The sequence below is a fragment of the Macaca mulatta genome, chromosome 1 (genome assembly GCF_049350105.2).
Source record: "Macaca mulatta isolate MMU2019108-1 chromosome 1, T2T-MMU8v2.0, whole genome shotgun sequence".
Lineage (NCBI taxonomy): Eukaryota > Metazoa > Chordata > Mammalia > Primates > Cercopithecidae > Macaca > Macaca mulatta.
The window spans coordinates 83,005,457-83,025,857 of NC_133406.1; the positions used below are offsets into that span (position 1 = coordinate 83,005,457).

The window sequence follows — 20,401 nt, forward strand, 5'->3', positions numbered from 1 at the left end:
GAAAAAATAAATACCTTACAAAAGCATATGAAAAGGTGCTCAATATCAATTGTCATTAGGGGAAACAATAATGAGATACCACAACATCCCTATTAAAATGACCAAAATCCAAAGAACTGATAATAGCGATTACTGACAAGAATACAGAGCAATAGGAACTCTCATTCATTGCTGATGGGAAATGAAAATAGCACAGCTACTTTGGAAGACAGTTTAGCAGTTTCCTACAAAGCTAAACATAGTCTTCCCATTTGAGCCAGTAACCATGCTCCTACCTGATTTGAAAACTTACGCCCACATAAAAACCTGCACAGGAATGATTATAGCAACTTTATTCATAATCACCAAAAACTGGAAGCAACCAAGATTCCTTCAATAAAGCAAATGAATAAACACACTGTAGTAGTACATTGATACAATGGAATACTATTCAGAGATAAAAAGAAATGAGCTCTCAAGCCACAAAAAGACATGAGTGAATTTCAAAGGTATATTGCTAAGTGAAAGAAGTCAGTCTGGAAAGGCAACATATTATAGATTCCAATTATATGACATTCTGGAAAAGGCGAAACTACGGAAATGGTAAAAATATTTGTTGCCTAAGGGTTTAGTGGAAAGAAAGGAAAGTGAAACACAAGATTTTTTAGGATGGTAAAAGTTCTGTATACTATAATGGTGAACACATGACACTATATATTTGTCAAAGCCCATAGAACTTGACAACACAAAGAATGAGCCTTATATACAAATTTAGAAAAAAATCACTTTGGAATTCTGGTAATCCCAGGATGGCATTCAGAATGTGAAAGAACAATCAAACCCTGTTGCAAGTGTGTGACACAAACTCACCGAAGAGAATTAGGGGAAAAGGAGCCAATATAAAAAGTGGTTTGGGGGTAAAGTTAACCATTCTAATACCACAATATACATATACTGGAATTGAATAATGAAGTAAATGGATGGCAGATGTTGGAAACCAGTTTTCTCACTATTGGAGGGCAGAGCTAAACAAGGGAAAGAGGCTAGAATGAACATGTAGTAACAGAGTTGGAGACATAAGTTGAACTTATGTTTAGCTTAATATAGGTGATTGGATATAGAAATTTTATAGGAATGTGTGTCTATAAGGATTAATATACAAATATTTGTTTATTTGCTGTGTCAGCTGGGAGGGCTTACGGGCAGTGATCTCCAGTAGCAATGAGTACACCTAGCTCCCAGATCTTGGTTTCTAATACCATTCTCCAATAAAGGGAACCAGGACTCCTTGGGAAAATTGTTGATTATAGGACTGGGACAGGAAATAAACAATATGAGCCTGGAGAATCCTGCAGTGCTACAAGTGAAGTGCTACAATAATCATGGGGTTATGTCAGAGGGACACGAGAGCCGACTAAAAGAGTTCACAGTACCCAAAGCTGGAGCAAGAAAACAAAGAAATAAAGTGGTATTAAATTAAAATCCAAATTGTATAATAAATATCCATGGGCCCATACTTATATAAATAAATGACTAAATAAATAAGTAAATAAGGGAGCATAGACAAATCTGCCATTCAGAAGAAATCCACGTAATGTACGTAGGTAGTCTACCCTCAAGAAACTGGAGCATAACTCCTCACTCATTCACTAAGGACTGCATATATTGACTTTCTCCCAAAGAGTACAGTACGGAAAGGGGGAGAAAATAGTAACTTCACAGTGGAGAAACCTGACAAACACCGTCTTATCTAGGTGATCAAGTTCACCATCAAGATAAATCACAGTGAGTATAATCATGAGAAAAACGCAGGAAAATCCCAGTTGAGTGACATTCCATAAAATACCTGATCAGAACTCCTTGAAACTCTTTATGGCCATCAAAAATAAGGAAAGTGTGAAAAACTGTCACAGCCAAGAGTAGCTTAAGGAGATTTGGCTACTAAATGCAATATAGTATCCTGGAGGAAATTCCGAAGGAGGAAAAAAAAAAAAAAACATTAGGTTAAAAACTAAGGAGATCTGAAAAAAGTATGGACTTCAGTTAATAACAACATATCAATATTCGTTCGTTAATGCTAGCAAATGTAATATACTAATGTTAGATGCTAATAGGGGAAATTGGATGTGGGATATATGACAGTTCCCCATACTATCTTGGCAATTTTTCTGTAAGTCTAAAACTCTTCTAAAATAAGTTTATTTTTTAAAATAGACACAAGATTTGAATAGGTGTTTCACCAAAGACGACACATGAATGGTTAATCAGCCCATAAAAAGATGTTCAGCTTCATTAGTCATTAGGGAAATACAAATTAAAACCACAATAACACTAAACACCCACTTGACTGTCTATAATCAAAAAGATAGCTAATAACAAGCATTGACAAGACTGTGTATAAACTGAACTTTCATACACGGCTTGTGGGAATGTAAAACAGTACAACTACTTTGGAAAATGGTTTGGCTATTTCTTATAAAGTTTAACATAGATTTACCATATAGTTGAGCAATTCCATTTCTCTATCTCTACACAAGGGAAAATAAAACCAGTGTCCACTCAAAGACTTGTATGGAAATGTTCATAGCAGCATTATTCGTAATCAAGAAGCAGAAACAATCCAAATGTTCATCAATGGATAAATAAAATGTGATATGTTCATACAATAGAATACCATTCAGCAATAAAAAGGAACAAACTACTGATACACATACAACACGAAGGAACTTATTCTGCTAAGTAAAATAAATCGAATACATTAAACTTCATGGTATATAATTTCACTTATATGAAATGCCAAAAATAGGCAAATCAATAGAGATGAAAACATATTAGTGATTGGGCCTGAGAGTTGAATGGGGATTGACTGCCAGTGGGCTTGAAAGATCTTTTTGGGTTGAAGGAAATTGTTCCAAAACTGAATTGTGACAAGGGTTGCATAAGTCTGTAAATGTACTACAAAACATTGAATTATACACTTAAAACTGGTATAATCTGTAAATTACACCTAAATAAAGCTGTTTTAAAAACAATACTTTGCCATTATTCCCCAAAAGCATTTATTAAGTACCTATTGCTCAAAATAAAAAGGAAAAGATCTATCTAGTTACTTATAAATGAAGAATCAAATATTGACAGTGATATAAAGATGGTTTATAAGCCTGTCTGTGCTATTTTTCAAGATCATATTCTCTTTCCAGTGAAATTTTCTCGTATATTCAAGAGGCTATGGAAAGATGAAAATATTGAATGTGGATGAGTGCATTATAAAAATTTTGATAAAATATTTAAATTACATTTAATATGCCTTCCAAAAGGTTATAAATAAAAATATTCTGGGGTATTTTTACGGTCAAAATTTCTAGCACAAATAATAAACAGAAAACTATACATTGAAAGGTTCCCAGAAAATATATGTCATATGTTGGATTTCTTTTCTCCCAAAGATTGGAATAGATGGATGTGGGAAAAAAACATGTGCAACCTTGGCCTGTTATCTGACAGATAACAAACTATACCGAGTGCCTATATCTCACAAATGTGCCTACATCGAATTCAAAGAAGTTTTTAAAAAGGTGTTTATTCACGCAGGATTAAAAGGGAAACCCACTGTTCTGATGGTTCCCAATTTAAACATAGAGCAAGTAAGTACTTTTTGTCTTTGTTATTTGCTGAAGTTTGATATCTTCGTGGCTACCCCCTCCCCAGAAATTTAATATTTGAAAAGAAAACAAGAAAATATTTATCAATGGTTCTATTAGCCTACAATATCAGTTTGCTTGCAGTATTCTCTGTTCTTATCCAGTTATTATTTATTTGTAATGATGCCACAGGTAGTTATGAATTAACCCACAGAGTTTATATATTTGTAATGATGCCACAGGTAGTTATGAATTAACATTTCAATAAAGGTATTTTCTATGTCATTATCTTGTTCATTTTAATTGACAGATTGGAAGTAATTTATCTATGTAGCTGAAGTCATCTGTCTTATATCAGAACTAGCTTTAAGATCTGAATTTTAAAAACCCTTTCATCTATATCCAGTATCTGTAATCTACAGTTAGGTATGTAATCTACAATCTGCTCTTACAGCATCCAAGCTTCTGTTTCTCTCCATTACTCTTTTTCTGCTCTAATTTCACTGTCAGATATAGGACTTTCCTTACAGAATATGTTATTTTTGGCATGTATATATATATTTCCTCCAAGTCTGTGGCTCATCTGTTTATTTTCTTTTCAAATTAAATTCAATTAAATGTTTTAAATTGGCATGATAATTGTACATGTGTTTATGGGGTATAGTGATGTTTCAATACATGTAAGAGCAGATTACCATAATTAGCATATTCATCTCAAACGTTTATCATTTTTGTGTTAGGAGCATTCAATATCCTCCTTCTAGCCCTTTGACACTATATAATATATTATCGTTATGTATAGTCATCCTACAATGCTGTAGGATAGTAGAACTTATTCCTCCTCTCTAGCTGTAATTTTGTATCCCTTAAAAAAAATCCTTCACTATCCTTCTCTCCCTTTCCCCTGCCTTTCTCAGCCTCTAGTATCTTCTGTTCCACTTTTCACTCCCATGAGATCCACTTGTTTTTAACTTTTATATATGAGTGAGAGGATGTGGTGTTTAACTTTCTGTTCCTGGCTTACTACACTTAACATAATCATGTTGCCAAAGTGACAGGATTTCATTCTCTTTTATGGCTGAATCATATTCTATGAATTTTATGTACCATCTTTTCTTTAGTCATTCATTAATTGGTGGACACTTAGGTAGATTCTGTATCTTGGCTATTGTGAAAAGAGCTGTTATAAACATGAAGGTACAGATGTTTCCTCGATACACTGATTTCCTTTTCTTTGGATAAATGCCCAGAAGTGGGATTGCTGGATCTTATGATCATTTTATTTGTATCATCATCATCATCATCATCATCATTTTTGTTTTGTTTTGTTTTGTTTTGTTTTGAGACAGGGTCTTCCTCTGTCACCCAGGCTGGAGTGCAGTGGTGCGATCATGGTTCACTGAAGCCCCAACCTCCAAGGCTCAAGTGATCCTCTCACCTTAGCCTCCCAAGTAGCTGAGACTACAAGACTGCACCACCACACCCAGCTAATTTTTTTTATTGAGGTGGGGTCTCACTGTGTTGCCCAGACTCATGTGTAGTTTTTTGAGGACCCTCCATGCTATTTGCGATAATGGCTGTACTAGATTACATTCCCACCAACAGTGTATAAGAGTTCCCTTTCTCCACATCTTTACCATCATTTGCTATTTTTTGTCTATTTGATGATAGCCATCCTGACTGGGGAGAGATGATAACTCATTGTGGTTCTGATTTGCATTTCCCTAACAATTAGTGATATTGAGCATTTATTCATTTTTTTGGCCATTTGTATGTCTTCTTTTGAGAAATATCTGTTCATATCATTTGCCCATTTTTTAATCATGTTTTGTTTTTTGTTCTTTATTTTTTGTTTTTGCTGTTAAGTTTGAGTTCTGGATATGAATCCTCTATTGGATGAATCATTTGCAAATATTTTCTCCTATTCTGTAGTTTGTCTTTTCATTCTATTGTTTCCTTTGCTATACAGAAGGAAATTTACCATCCTTTTGAGTATGATATAATTCCATTTGTTTATTTTTGCTTTTGTTGCCTGCGCTTTTGAGGTCTTATTTATAAATTCTTTTCCAAGACCAATGTCCTGAAGCATTTCCCTTGTTTTCTTCCAGTAGTTTTAGTTTCAGGTCTTACATTTAGCTGTTTAATTAATTTTGAGTTGATTCTTGTATAGGGTGAGAGGTGGGGGTCTACTTTCATTCTTCTGTATATGGATATTCAACTTTCCCAGCACCATTTATTGAAGAATGACTTTTTTCCATTGTATGTTCTCAGTGCATTTGTCAAAAATGAGTTGGCCATTGATACATGAATTAATTTCTGGGTTCTCTATTCTATTCCATTGGTCTATGTGTCTGTTTTTGTTCCCATACCATGCTGTTTTGGTTACTATAGCTTTATAATGTGTTTTGAAGTCTGGTAGTGTGATGCCTCCAACTTTGTTCTTTTTGCTCAGAAAGACCTTTGGATCCTTTGGTTCTTTTTGCTCAGAAAGAATAGCTTTGGATTTCTGAGATATTTTGTGGTTCCATTTGAATTTTAGGAATTTTTCCTATTTCTGTGAAGAATATCATTGGCATTTTTTCAGAGATTGCAACAAATCTGTAGATTGCTTTGGGTAGTATGGTCATCTTAACAATATTAGTTTTTTTGATTCATGAACATGGGGTGTCTTTCCATTTGTTTGTACTCTTTTCAGTTTCTTCTATCAGTGTTTTGCAGCTTTCCTTGTAGAGTTCTTTCATCTCCTTGGTTCAAATTTATTTCCAGGTATTTGATTTTATTTATTGTAACTATTCTAAATGGGATTGCCTTTTTAATTTCTTTTTCACCTAGTTTGCTGTTTGTATATAGAAACATTACTGATTTTTGTATCCTGCAACTTTGCTGAATTCATTTATCAGTTCTAAGAGATTTTTGTCAACCCCATAAAAAAGTGGGCAAAGGACATGAACAGACACTTTTCAAAAGAAGACATTTGGCCAGGTGCAGTGTTTAACCCCTATAATCCCAGCACTTTGGGAAGCCAAGGCAGGAGGATCTCTTGAGCCCGGGAGTTCCAGATCAGCCTGGGCAACATAGTGAGACCTTGTCTCTATTTTTAAGAAAAGATATAGACTGGCTGAATGGATGAAAAACAAGACCCAACTATATGCTGCCTACAAGAAATTCAACACACTTGTAAAGACAGACATAGAGTGACAGTGAAGGGATAGAAAAAGATATTCCATGCAAACAGAAACCAAACACAAGCAGGAGTAGCTATATTTCTATCAGATAAAACAGATTTCTAGTCAAACTGTAAAAAGAGACAAAGAACGTTATATAATAATAAAGTAATCAATTCAGCAAGAGAATATAACTATTGTAAATATATATGCACCCAACACTGGAGCACCCAGATATATAAATCAAATATTATATCTAAAGGAAGAGATGGACCCCAATACAATAATAGTTGGGGATTTCAACACCCCACTCTCAGCATTAAATAGTTCATCTAGACAGAAAATCAGCAAGCATCAGATTTAAACTGCACCATAGACCAAGTGGACCTAACAGACACTTAACGAACATTTCACTCAACAGCCACAGAATACACATTCTTTTCATTAGCACATGGAACATTCTGCACGACTGATTATATGTTAGAACACAAACAAGTCTCAACAAATTTTTTAAAATCAAAATCATATCAAGTATCTTATCTGAATACAATAGAATATGACTAGAAATCAATAACAAGAGCAACATTCAAAACTGTAACATTCATGGACATTAGACAGTATGCTCCTGAATAACAAATGGATGAAGGAAGAAATTAAGAATGAAATTTAAGAATTCCTCAAAACAAATGATAATGGAAACACAACATAACAAAACCTAGGGGTCCAGGAAAAGCAGTATTAAGAGGCAAGTTTATAATAATAAATGCCTACATAAAAAAAGAAAGATTTCAAATAAATAACCCAACAATGCATCTCAGGGAACTAGAAAAAGCAAGAACAAATGAACCCAAAATTAGTAGAGGGAAATATATAATAAAAATCACAGCAAAAATAATTGAAATTGATAATAAAAAACAATACCAAAGATCAACACAACCAAAAGTTTTTTTTGTAAAGAAAAACAAAACCAAACAACTATTAGTTAGACAAACTAACAACAGAAAATATCCAAATAAATAAAAACAGAAGTGAGAAAGAATACATTACAATGGATACCATAGAAATACACAGGATTATTAGAGACTATTATGAATAGCTACACATCAATAAATTAAAAAACCTAGAGGGAATGAATAAATTCATATATAATCTATCAAGATTGAGCCAAGAAGAAATAGAAAACCTGAGCAGACTTATAATAAGTAACAAGATTGATCAGTAATAAAAGCTCTCCCAAAAACAAACAAACAAACAACAACAAAAATTCCACTACTGGATGGCCTCACTGCTAAATTCTACCAACTATTTTTTTTTAAGATGGAGTCAGGCTGGAGTGCAGTGGTGCCATCTCAGCTCATGGCAACCTCTGACTCCTGAGTTCAAGCAATTCTCCTGCCTCAGTATCCTAAGTAGCTGGGATTACAGGCACCTGCTACCACACCTGGCTAATTTTTTTTGTACTTTTAGTAGAGATTGGGTTTCACTATGTTGGCCAGGCTGGTCTTGAACTTTTGACCTCAGGTAATCTGCCTGCCTTGGCCTCCCAAAGTGCTGGGATTACAGGCATGAGCCACTGCTCCCAGTCTCTACCAAACTATTAAAGACAAATTAACATTAATTATTCTCAAGCTATTCCAGAATATTAAGGAGGAAATTATTCCTTACTCATTCTATGAGGTCAGCTTAACACTGTTACCAAAACCAGACAAGGACATGATGAAAAAGGAAAACTACCGGCCAATATTCCTGATGAATCTAGATACAAAAATCCTCAACAAAATACTAGCAAACTGAATCAAACAACACATCAAAAAGATAATACACCATTATCAACTGGGATTTATGTCAGGAATGCAAGGATGGTTCAACATATGCAAATCAATAAACATGATACACTGCATAAACAGAATATAGAGAAAAAACTACGATCATCTCAATAGATGCTGAAAAGGCATTAAATAAAATCCAACATCCCTTCATGATAAAAAAAAAAAAAAAAAAAACTCTCAATAACTTAGCTATAGAAGGAAAGTACCTCAACACAATAAAGGCCATATGTGACAAACCCACAGCTAACATCATAGTGAATAGGGAAAAGCTCAAAGCTTTTCCTCTGTGAGCTAAAACAAGAAAAGAGTGCCCATTCTCACCACTCTTATTCAACATAGCACTGGAAATTCTAGCCAGAGCAATTAGATAAAGGAAAGAAATTAAGGGCATCCAAGTTAAAAAGGAGGAAGTAAAATTGCCCATTTCCAGATGACATGGTCTTATAAATATGTAAAGATTCTACCAAAACCTCTTTTTAAAAAAAAACTTTTATTTTAAGTTCAGAAGTACAAGTGCAAATTTTTTACATAGGTAAACGTGTCATGGGGGTTTGTTGTACAGATTACTTCATCAGCCAGGTATAAAGCCTAGTACTCATTAGTTTTTTTCCTGATTCTCTCCCTCCTCCCACCCTTCACACTCTGAAAGGCCCCAGTGTGTATAGTTCTCCTCTGTGTCCATATGTTCTCATCATTTAACTCCCACTTATAAGTGAAAACATGCAGTATGTGGTTTTCTGTTCCTGTGCTAGTTTGCTAAGGATAATGACTTCGGCTCCATCCATGTCCCAGCAAAAGATATGGTCTTGTTTTCTTTTTTTTTTTTTTTTACAGCTGCATAGTATTCTATGGTGTATATGTCCACGTATTCTTTATCCAGCCTATCACTGATGAACATTTAGGTTGATTTCATGTATTTGCTATTGTGAATAGTGCTGCAATGACATACACATGCATGTGTCTTTATAATAGAATGATTTATATTCCTCTTGGTATATACCCACTAATGGGATTGCTGGGTTGAATGGTATTTCTGTCTTTAGGTCTTTCAGGAACTGACACACTGTCTTCCACAATGGCTGAACCAATTTACACACCCACCAACCGTGTATAAGCATTCCTTTTTCTCCACAACCTCATCAGCATTTGCTATTTTTTGACTTTTTAATAGTAGCCATTCTGACTGGTGTTAGATGGTATCTCATTGTGGTTTTGATTTGCATTTCTCTAACTATCAGTGATGTTGAGCATTTTAAAATATAATTGTTGGCTACATGTATATCTAGTACATGGGAATGTAATCTAGTACAGCCATTATGGCAAATAGTATGGAGGTTCTAATAGTATGGGGAATTTAATCCATTTAAATTCAAGGTTATAATAGATTGATGAGGACCTATTTATCTCATTTTGTTGATTGTTTTCTGGTTGTTTTGTATATCCTTCCTTTCTTATCATTGATTTTTGTGGTGGGTGGTTTTGTTGTTGTTGTTGTTGTTGTTTGTTTTTTGTTTTTTGTTTTTTTTTTTTTTTGGAGTGATAGGGTTCGATTCCTTTCTTTTTTCCCCTTTGTGTATTGGCCACACCAGTGAGTGTTATAGTTTTGCATGTTTTCATAATGGTGGTTATCATCTTTTCACTTCCACTTGTAAGACTCCCTTGAGCATTTCTTGTAAGGCTATGCTAGGCATGATGAATTCCCTCAGGTTTTTGCTTGTCTTGGGAAGATTTTATTTCTCATTCATTTCTGAAGGATAGCATTTGGATATAATTTTCTTGGCTGGCAGTTTCTTTCCTTCAGTTCTTTGAATATCTCATCCTGTTCTCTCCTGTCCTGTAAGGTTTCTGCTGAGAATTCTGCTGTTCTTCTGCTGGGGTTTCCCATTTATATGATGACATTTTTCTCTTGCCATTTTTGGAAATTTCTCTTAGTCTTTGAATTTTGACAGTTTGACTGTAATGTTCCTCAGATAGACTTTTTTGGGGTTGAATCTATTTGGGGATATTGGAGCTTTCTGGATCTGTATGACTAACTCTCTCTGAAGACTTGGGATTGTTTTCAGTTATTATTTAATTAAATGCTTTCTACACCTTTCCCCTTCTCTTCTTCTGGAATGCCCTTAAGTTCAGAAATTCTTTCTTCTGCTTGGTCTTATCTGTCATAGAAGCTCTCAATTATAATATTTTTCATTGAAATCTGTAGCTCTGGGATGTGTTTTTGATCCTTTTTTATGATATACATCTCCCTATTGAATTTCTCATTCAAACCATGAACTGTCTTCCTGATTTTGTTGAATTGTCAATCTTTATCTTGTATCTTATTGCATTTCTTTAAGATTATTATTTTACATTCTTTTTCTGGCATTTTGTATATTTTCTTATGATTGCGACCTGTTACTGGTGAGTTACTGTGTTCCTTTGGAGGTTTCATGTTTGCTTGCTTTTTCATGTTTGATGTGTCCCTTCATTGATTTCTATGCATCTCGAAAAACAATCACCTTTCCAACTTTATGGAGTAGCTTTCATAAGGAAAGACTTATTCATAGGTATGGGTTTTACAGTGTCAGTCATTGGGTGCATGGACTTGATTCTAGATGGATACAGTAGTGTAGTCTCCATGTAGTTTCTTCAGTTGTAATCCGTGCTGGTGACATTTGCAAATGTCTCAGCAGCCTAGGCTGTGAGAGTTTGTGAAGGCAATGGGGCAACTTTGCTGAAGGTGGGCTCACCAGGCTGTTTCTCATGTCAGGGGCATGTGCATGCATGCAGTGAATCAGCCAACTCAGGATCTGGCTCACTTGATTTGGAGCCATAGGACTACTACTCTAGCTGGGGGCATAGGCATACAGTTACTTGGCTGGCCTGGTTGTGTGTCTGCCAGGGTTGCCCATGGGATTGTTTCTTAGGCCCTTAGCACAGGCACAGAGTCATTAGGCAGGCCTGGGGCATGTCTGCAGCATGGGGGATGCACCACAGGGCGGTTTCTTAGGTCCATGAGGTAAGCACAATGCTTCTTGGCCAGCCTGGGAGTGTGCCCACCAGCGGTGACCCATAAGGCTGTTTCTCAAGCCTGAGATATGGGTGCATGGCTGTTCAGCTGGCCTGAAGGGGTTGTGTCTGCCAGGGGCAACCCACGGAGCTATTTTTCAGGCTTAGGATGCAGGCAAAGGTTTGCTTGGCTAGCCTGGGGGTATGTGTTTCAGGGGTAACCTGTAAGGCTGTTTCTCAGGACCTGATTGTGGGCACAGAGCTGTTGGGCAGGCCAGGGGCATGTCCTTAGTGGAGGCACTTGTGGGGCTATTTCTCAGGTCCTGGGCATGGGCATGTAGCACTCTGCCAGCCCAAGAATGTGTCAGCTGTTCAGTGGCTCTGGGACCCCTCCTACTTCAAGAAGAGTACACAGCAGTTTGGCCAGCTCAAGGGTAGGGTCACCCTAAATGGGACTGCCAGATTGTTCCTCTGGCTAAAAGTGCAGGCATTGGGGATTGGTTTCTCTGCTGGCAGGACCACAATCAAAGCCAATCCTGGGCCCAGGCTCTGCACACCTCGGGTTGTGGCATAGAGCCACCCATGGGGACTTGGTGGAAGAATGAAGATGAAGTCCCAGTGCTGGAGAGTTGCATGGCTACTGGCCCCTAGAGCAGGGCCCACTCCAGAGGTAGCTCTGGTCTCAAGATGGTGCGATGCTGCTGTAGCTTGGCTCACAGGGGGAGTGAGGGTGGGTGGGAAGTACACACCTTGTGCTCCCGATCCAGAGCAATGCAGCTGCAAGAATTTCCAGCAGCTCCCTAAAATGGGCCCAGGACTAGAAAGTACTCTGAGATTGTCCTGTATAATGACTGTAGGTGTTTCAATGGCAATGGGGCTGGTGGGGTTCTTCTGCTTACCTTGTCTTCACCAGGAGAAGTCCCTCTTGACTCCCAGCTGATCTGGACAGGGGAGACAGGGCTGCAGAGGCAGGATGCCTCCACATTGTCCTCCTGGGCTTCCAGTCACCACAGGTACCTCTCCATCCTCTCACTGTACTCATGCACTCTCCCATTGACATTCTAGTCAAATCTTAACTGTTTATTTGTTACACTGGTCCTTTCTTATGGGGAAGACTACTTCCAAGTACTTCTAGCCAGCCATCTGGCCAGTCGCCAGGCCCAGAATATACTATATTTATGTACAAGCAAAAATTGCTAATCACTCACTTTTTTTCAGTTCTGTTATTTTTCACAAACTATACTCTTCCATGTCCAAGACAAAATTAGGAATGCCACCTCAGATTGTATTTACTCTTGTGACAAAATTTCAAGGGAACATTGTTTATTGTTTTTGATCCAGACATATGTAGTTATTGAGTATTGTTTCAACCCCTCATCCTGTTTTTTCTCTTAGTGCTGGGCCTTTCTCCATTGAGTTATTTTTTTCATGTCATATTTTTGAGAGCAAATCCAAATGCCATATCATATCTACTATACTCCTCCAGGATTTCTGCTATATCTATATAGTCTCCCTTCACCAAACTTAAATATCCAGCTCTGTTGATCCAGTTGAGGTTTCTGCCACAAAATTTCTTTCTGGATTTTAGATGTAGTTTCTCCCATGCCAGGAGCCCATTGTTCTAATTTAATAAATCAGTTTCAGAAAATCATTTCAGGCTAAAGCTGAAATGAACATGGTTCCTCTACTCTCATGTTACTCAGGACTTCGAGATCATTGGATCTGTTTCCCACACTTTCTAGGCTTCTTCTGGCCATATCATTGCTTTTCATGTGACCCAAAAAGAGTGCGTAACTATCAGTGTGTAACAAGCTTTGGCAGTTCTCCATCACATATGAGGTGAGACAGGAAATAAGTTAGCCCTGTGTTACCTCTGTTGGCCTCTACTGGAGAGCTCCCCACAAGCTCTCTGCCCTTCCCCACCTGAACTGAAATACCATGAACCTATGAGTGTCTCAGTCTCCTGAAGAGAGTCACTAATGCTACCTACTTTTTTAAATGCTTTTTTTTTTTTAAAGAAATCTTGGATTTATTCTCAAAAGCAAAATGTCCTTATGTTTATAATAACTCTTCTGGCAGAGTTTGTTTTCCTACTTTTTCTCATCTGTTACCTTTTCCATTGAATTTGAGGTCCTATATAGATATGAATTCAGTTAAATTAAAATAATCCTTCAGCAATGTTATTTCTAGTTTGTCTACTACTATTCAATCGCAAATGTAGATGTATTGAGGGCTTCTGTGAACTGCCTGAACTGGGTTCCTGCCTAATTCATTATTGTACCCACTCCTCCATACCTCTTTTCTCAGTGCCTGTCGCAGCTATTTGGCATACTCTCCATACCAAGTATATGTTTCTCTAATGTTTGAATGAATGAATGGATGAATGAAGCTTATTTTGACTCAGAAAAAAATATTCTGATGGGTTTGAATGAAAACGTTAGTCTTAGGACAGGCACAGTGGCTGATGCCTATAATCCCAGCACTTTGGGAGGCCAAGGTGGGAAGATGGACCAGCCTGGACATCATAGAGAGACCGAGTCACTACAAGAATATTTTAAAAATTAGCCAAGCATGGTGGCATGCACCTTTCATTCTACCTATTTGGGAGGCTGAGGTGGGAGGATGGCTTAAGCCCAGTAGTTCAAGGCTGCAGTGAGCCATGACTATGCCACTGTACTCCAGACTGAGCAACAGGGTAAGACTTTTGTCTCAAAAAAAAAAAAAAAAAAAAAAAAGGTGGCAGGTGGGGGATATTAGCTTTAAAAAAAAAAAACACTTAGCCTCAGTTCTCCTTAATCGCTATTGCTTTCTTGCTTTCTCAAATTGATGTGGTTAGGGTAGAATATATGAATAATTTACTCATTCCTGATTAAATATGTGTTTTGCCTAAGGATTTATTTTTAGAAGATTTGAACTACATCATCAATTCAGGAAGAATACCTGACCTGTTTGAAAATGTTGAGCTGGATTCTATTGCAATGAAAATCAGATCTCTTACTGAACAGTCTGGTCATATGGATAATAGGCAATCTTTACTTTCACTCTTTCAAAAGGTACTTTTTTGTGACTTGGCTTTATCAAATTGTCATGTTAAAAGTAGACCATGTTTATAATTCTCTACATGATTTTTAAGTTGGATATAATTTCTTTAGATCTTTATATGAGTTTTTAAGGTAAAATAATGAGTACCCTACCCACAGACAAACCATATCCTTAGGTAGGTCAAAAACTTACATGAATCTGAGCCTGTCTGGCTATCAACGATTTTAAAAAATAATACCAGCAGGAGGCAATAAAATGAAAAATAAAATCCCAAGAGTATTTCTTACACAAAGATTCTTTCTCAGATAATGATGTTCTTATTTCATCTTTTTGGTAACAAGTCTGGAAAGGCAAGAAACAAGAAACATTTCATCCTTTAGAATAGTCCTGGAATTGACCAGGAGGTGATGGATACAAAAAGAAATTGACTGGATACAGCAGGTGCTATTCAGAATGAACTCAGCAGCAGAGGAGCTGTGAACAAACTGGTTTGACGAGAGATATAGATTAGTCAAAATGAACTCAACTTTCTGTGTCTTTGAGACGTGATGACTGACCAGTGGCTTAGCGAATATATGGACATGATTACTCAAACTAGAATACTCACTGGGGAAGGACCACAGGTGGATTTATTTCTGGTGCTAGTTTTTGTCTATCATAGGGCAATTTAAAAATTGAATCTGGCCATCCACCATTTCTCACCTTAGTAACAACATTGCTAAGTATCAAACAGATACTTAGTAACCTGTCACAAGAAGATGTTTTAAAAATTCCAAAAATGACTCCACAGTTGATAGAGAACAAGGTAATATGAGTGGATATCCTTAGATTTAGTTAGATTTTTTAATAACATCGTAGAAAGAAGGATAGCATTTATCCTGACAATTGTGGCACTCTTGTGCCTTGTTACTATATTTGGTTTATTCATTAGATTTAAATAATAAGGAAGAAAAAAGAAATTTCAGTTTGGAGTGCAGAGAAGTACTCCAGAAAATGAATAAATAAACCAAGAATCTCAGTTAGAAATCAATTTTAATTATATACATGATATATGTATAATATATATAATACTATGCTTCCAAAACTAATTTGACATGTCCTACAATAATAACAAATAATAAAGGCACACTTTAAACTGCTAACATTTGATATCTCTAGGTAGAAGTTTTGGGAATGTGTAAGAGAGGTATTTTCATTTTTACTTTAAACATTTCCACATTGCATGAATTTTGCACTGAGAAGTTTTATTTGCCTTTATAAATTTGTTAAAGACAAAAAAGAGGAAAAACACTTACCTTTTAGTCTTCTTTCAGCTTTACCATATTTATTTGACAAAATAAGTTGCTTGATACTTAATATTTTGTACAGTTAGACTCTGAGTTAAAAGGAACACTAACTCACTGAGGCTGTTTTCAGTAATGCGGACTTATTGCAAAGTGATATCTGGAAATAAGGAAGAAGGAATCTGTGCCCTGTTGCCAGTCTTGCCAAGAATTCAGCAACAGCAGCAGCACAGCCAGGTCTTATAAGGAAAAGGGCTGAAGGCAAATTGCAAAGAAACTAGCACTTAGCCTAGGGCCTGTAAAACTGTGTAGGTCTCATATTGCTTAGCTGTAATCCTTTAGCTATAGGAGTTTTATTACTACCTCTGGTGCTCTACTCTTATTGTCAGGTTGTTTCTTTCAGCTCTAATTCATCTGACCATTTTCTCACTTTGAGTTTCTGTGGGTCTTAAATGCACACCATCCCAGAGCAAAGAGTTAAATAGTCAGACCCAGCACCATCTGATATAAAGTCCCCTACTGAACAGAACTCTAGCACCAGCCCCCGTCATAAGAGTTGGTTTATGCAAGGGGTGTTCTGGGTCCAGTGCCTCCCCTACTGTTAGTTTCCCTGGGAAGGGCTCTGTTTATGGCAGGCAGTCCATGCACAAATGATCAATCTCTGGTCTACCCACGAAGGAAAGATCTGAAATATGTTTTCCATGAAATTTTTAATGTAATATTTTTTCAAAACAGTGTATTACATTTTAACAATTTATATTTTCATTAATTTTCAGAGAATATATAAAAATCTTCATATTTTTGTGATCATGAGTCCTGAAGGACCTAGCTTCCGCCAAAATTGTAGAGTATATCCTTCTATGATTAGCTCCTGCACGATCGATTGGTACGAGAGGTGGCCAGAAGAAGCTCTCCTTATTGTAGCTAACTCATTCTTAAAAGAAAAAGTCAATTTTGAGAACAGAGAGGTAAATATTTAATACAAGTGAAGGTTTCAGTTTATTGACAGCATCTGATGGTATTATGCCTCTGAAGAGCAAGGAACCATAGATGGACAAAAACAGGCATTTCTAAGCCAGTTTATAATAAAATGGATCAAGTGTTTACATTGATTCCCTATTAATTCCCCATCTCTTGTACCCCTGAATTCACCCTATTTCAAAGATGCCCAGATTCAGATTCTGCAATGCCTGGGTCTCTTCACTATGCTGTCCACATGGTGGAACAGCAGATTTCTATGAAGGAAAACAGTCTCCATTCTGCATACCAGATTCTATGGTAAGGATGCTGCAACCTTCTGTGTATTCCTTGTAAATTGTTCTGGCTTGGCTACAACAGCAAGTCAGCAAAGCAGTGACAGCACAAGCCACAACACAAAATTAACTCAGAATTTATGAGCCAACAGTAAGAAAGAACCTATTCTGGAGTGACTAAACTGAAGATCCCATAAGACCTAGCTGACAGCAAAGGGGGTAAGAAGTGTTGACCAAAGGAGCTGTAAATGCATAGAGAACTGAAATTCAATGTAGGACATTTCTAGGTCCTATGGGACCAATGGGATTGCATCCTTACTTGTCTAAGTGATCAAGGAAAGCAAAGGCCAAGGAGGACAGAGACGGGGTAGAACCAGAAGAAAAAAAAATGCAGCTGAGTTAAAAGTGACCAGTGACTGGTTAGACTTGGACTGGAGATGAGTCATCAGGACTAGCTTATGTCTAAATCAGAATTATCTCCCAATCCAGGCAAAGAGAACATTCTTCGCAGTCTGGTTTTGCTCATCTGCACATCCTTTGGGTCCTTGCATTTTTGTAGCTTTATTTTAAGGAAATTTCCTTGAGTATCCTGCTATTGATAACCACTTTAAGAAAGAAATATAAAAGATAAAGAAGGCTGGGCATGGTGACTCACACCTATAATCCCAGCATTTTGGGAGGCAAGGCAGGAGGATTGGTTGAGGTCAGGAGTTCAAGACCAGCCTGGGCAACATGGTGAAACTCTGTTTCTACAAAAAATTTAGAAAATTAGCCAGTTGTGGTGGCACACATCTGTAGTCCCAGTTACATGGGAGGATGAGGCAGGAGGATCTCTTGAGCCCAAGAGTTTGAGGCTATAGTGAACTATTATTACAACACTGTACTTTGGCCTGGGCAAAAAAGCAAGACCTAGTCTCAAAATAAAAAATAAATAAAAAATGTTAAGACAAAGAAAACATTATAACCCTTGGCCATTGATACCAATGCCCTAAATCTTTGGATGACTATAGTAAAAGTGAGAGTAACATGGGGGTAAAGCCTAGAAGGATGAGTGTGGCATGCCATTCATAGTTAGCTCTACTGTTGCCCCACCACCATCCCAACAATTAAAACTCATATTTTCGGCCAGGCACGGTGGCTCAAGCCTGTAATCCCAGCACTTTGGGAGGCCAAGATGGGAGGATCATGAGGTCAGGAGATCGAGACCATCCTGGCTAACACGGTGAAACCCTGTCTCTACTAAAAAAAAAATACAAAAACCTAGCCGGGGGAGGTGGCGGGCGCCTGTAGTCCCAGCTACTCGGGAGGCTGAGGCAGGAGAATGACGTAAACCCGGGAGGCGGAGCTTGCAGTGAGCTGAGATCCGGCCACTGCACTCCAGCCTGGGTGACAAAGCGAGACTCTGTCTCAACAACAAAAAAAAAAACTCATATTTTCTTTGTCCTGCTCATCCAGGAGCTCTCTCTACATCTCCAGATCTCAGAAATAATAAGCTATTTTAATTAATTCCAAGTGTTCAACTTTCTCTTTTTATGTATATTTGGATTGCTTTCTCTTAATTCTTAAAAATTATTATTCTTCAGAACTTGAAAGAAAAACTTGCCCCAACCTGTGTCCAAATCCACAAAAGCATGAAAGACTTGACCAGAAAATACTTTGAAGAAACTGGAAGATTTTATTATACCACTCCCAGTAGCTACTTGCAATTTATGGAAACATTTGCACACATTTTGAGGGCACGAGAGGAAGAGATGCAAACAAAGAGGTAAGACTTTGAGAACAAATCAGAAATATATTTTATATTGGTGTTTTTGTTTGCGAAAAGAGACACAAATGCAAAATGGTGAGCCAAATCTGCCTTTTTGGTGGGACAAAAAGCCAGAAGCTGCAGAAGATCTTAAAGGAGATAAGGTTGATATCCCCCCTGTGTGCCCTGTGTGCCTTCAAAGGCTGCCCCTGTCAAGGCAAGGCTGACAGACTTGGCCAGTAAATAAACAATTAGTCCCTGTTGCATTCCGACAGTTTATTTCTTACATGGGCAATGAAAGCAAGAGTAACTAACAGTACCAGTCCCCATGTCCTTTGTCTCATGGGATGACAGCAAAATAAAAGGCTTCAGATGACTACAACACCGATAGTGGAACACCTGCTAAGCAGTTTTATAGCCAGCATTGGTACCTGAGGAGGCATGGGAAGAAACATGAAGCAGCAGACCTCACTGCTAATGAGAATACAGGAGACATTGGAAAACTGTCTTATGACAATCTTCCAGGAAGATGGGGAAATTAGTAGGAAATGGCCTTGTAGCATCTACTCACAAGCGCCCCACATTTTTGTGTTCCAGAAAGATCAGGGGTGTCCTGCCAACACTTAGATCAATTGCAGCCAAGCCTTGTCTATATAACCTATATGGAGACATGAAAGGCTGCCGAGGCACCGTGGTGGAACTATTCCCCTCCAAGTCCATCTCCTAAACCTTTCATGTATCTAGCTAATAATTCTTTTTTTAAAATAGCCCATTCCGTCAGATACCCTAACTAATTACTCTGATTGGGGCCTGGGCCAGATTCATTCCATTTGCCATAGGGAACACTGTATGAGAGTGATCATGACTGTGACTCCCACTTGGAGGATAGACCACAGCCAAGCTCCCTGTCTGGAGCTAAGCCAGTTAAAAATGTTATTAATCCAAGTGCATCAAGAGGTATTGGCCATTGCACATTCTCTGTCTCAACTAGCCAGCAGGAAGTCCTGTGCAATGTGATTTTTCATCAGCGCTCGTGCTGGAGAGTGTGAACTAATTTGTGTGCCGCAGGTAAGTATAGGCCTGACATTTACATAAGAAGTAGCAACCTCAATAGCAGCTTTTTGCTAATGTGGGGTCGGGGTCTAATTTTATTAAGTTTTTGTTAACAAGGTCAGGTAGGGCATGATAGATCCAATAACAGTTCATTTTAGAGCAGTTGAAGTAGTCTGAATATAATAATGAGGCTAAAGAGAATCACATCAGTGCTCAGAAAGCTAATCTTGTTCCGTTTCAAGGAAAAGTTGTTCACTCCTGGGATCAGCAGATCCTAAGAGGTTTCTGAGAGTCCTTAGATTAAGATTTTTGTTGGTCAGCAGTTAAATTAAGGATAATGTCAACGGTCTGAGAAAATTGGCCAGATGCCTTACAGGCGAGTCAAGAGAGTTTAATGAACCTTCCTCTCACTCCTAACCTCC

The 20,401-nt window shown here is 37.5% G+C and overlaps 1 protein-coding gene across 2 annotated transcripts in view; it reads left to right on the top strand.

The window, feature by feature from the left end:
• DNAH14 (dynein axonemal heavy chain 14) overlaps positions 1 to 20,401 on the top strand; it is a 497,862-nt gene that overhangs the window by 370,108 nt on the left and 107,353 nt on the right. For both annotated transcript variants that reach the window (XM_077938651.1, XM_077938650.1), the window contains 4 exons: positions 3,426 to 3,623; positions 14,493 to 14,654; positions 16,703 to 16,894; positions 18,763 to 18,944. In XM_077938651.1, the coding sequence (XP_077794777.1) occupies positions 3,426 to 3,623; positions 14,493 to 14,654; positions 16,703 to 16,894; positions 18,763 to 18,944 (734 nt within the window). The remainder of the gene's footprint in view (positions 1 to 3,425; positions 3,624 to 14,492; positions 14,655 to 16,702; positions 16,895 to 18,762; positions 18,945 to 20,401) is intronic.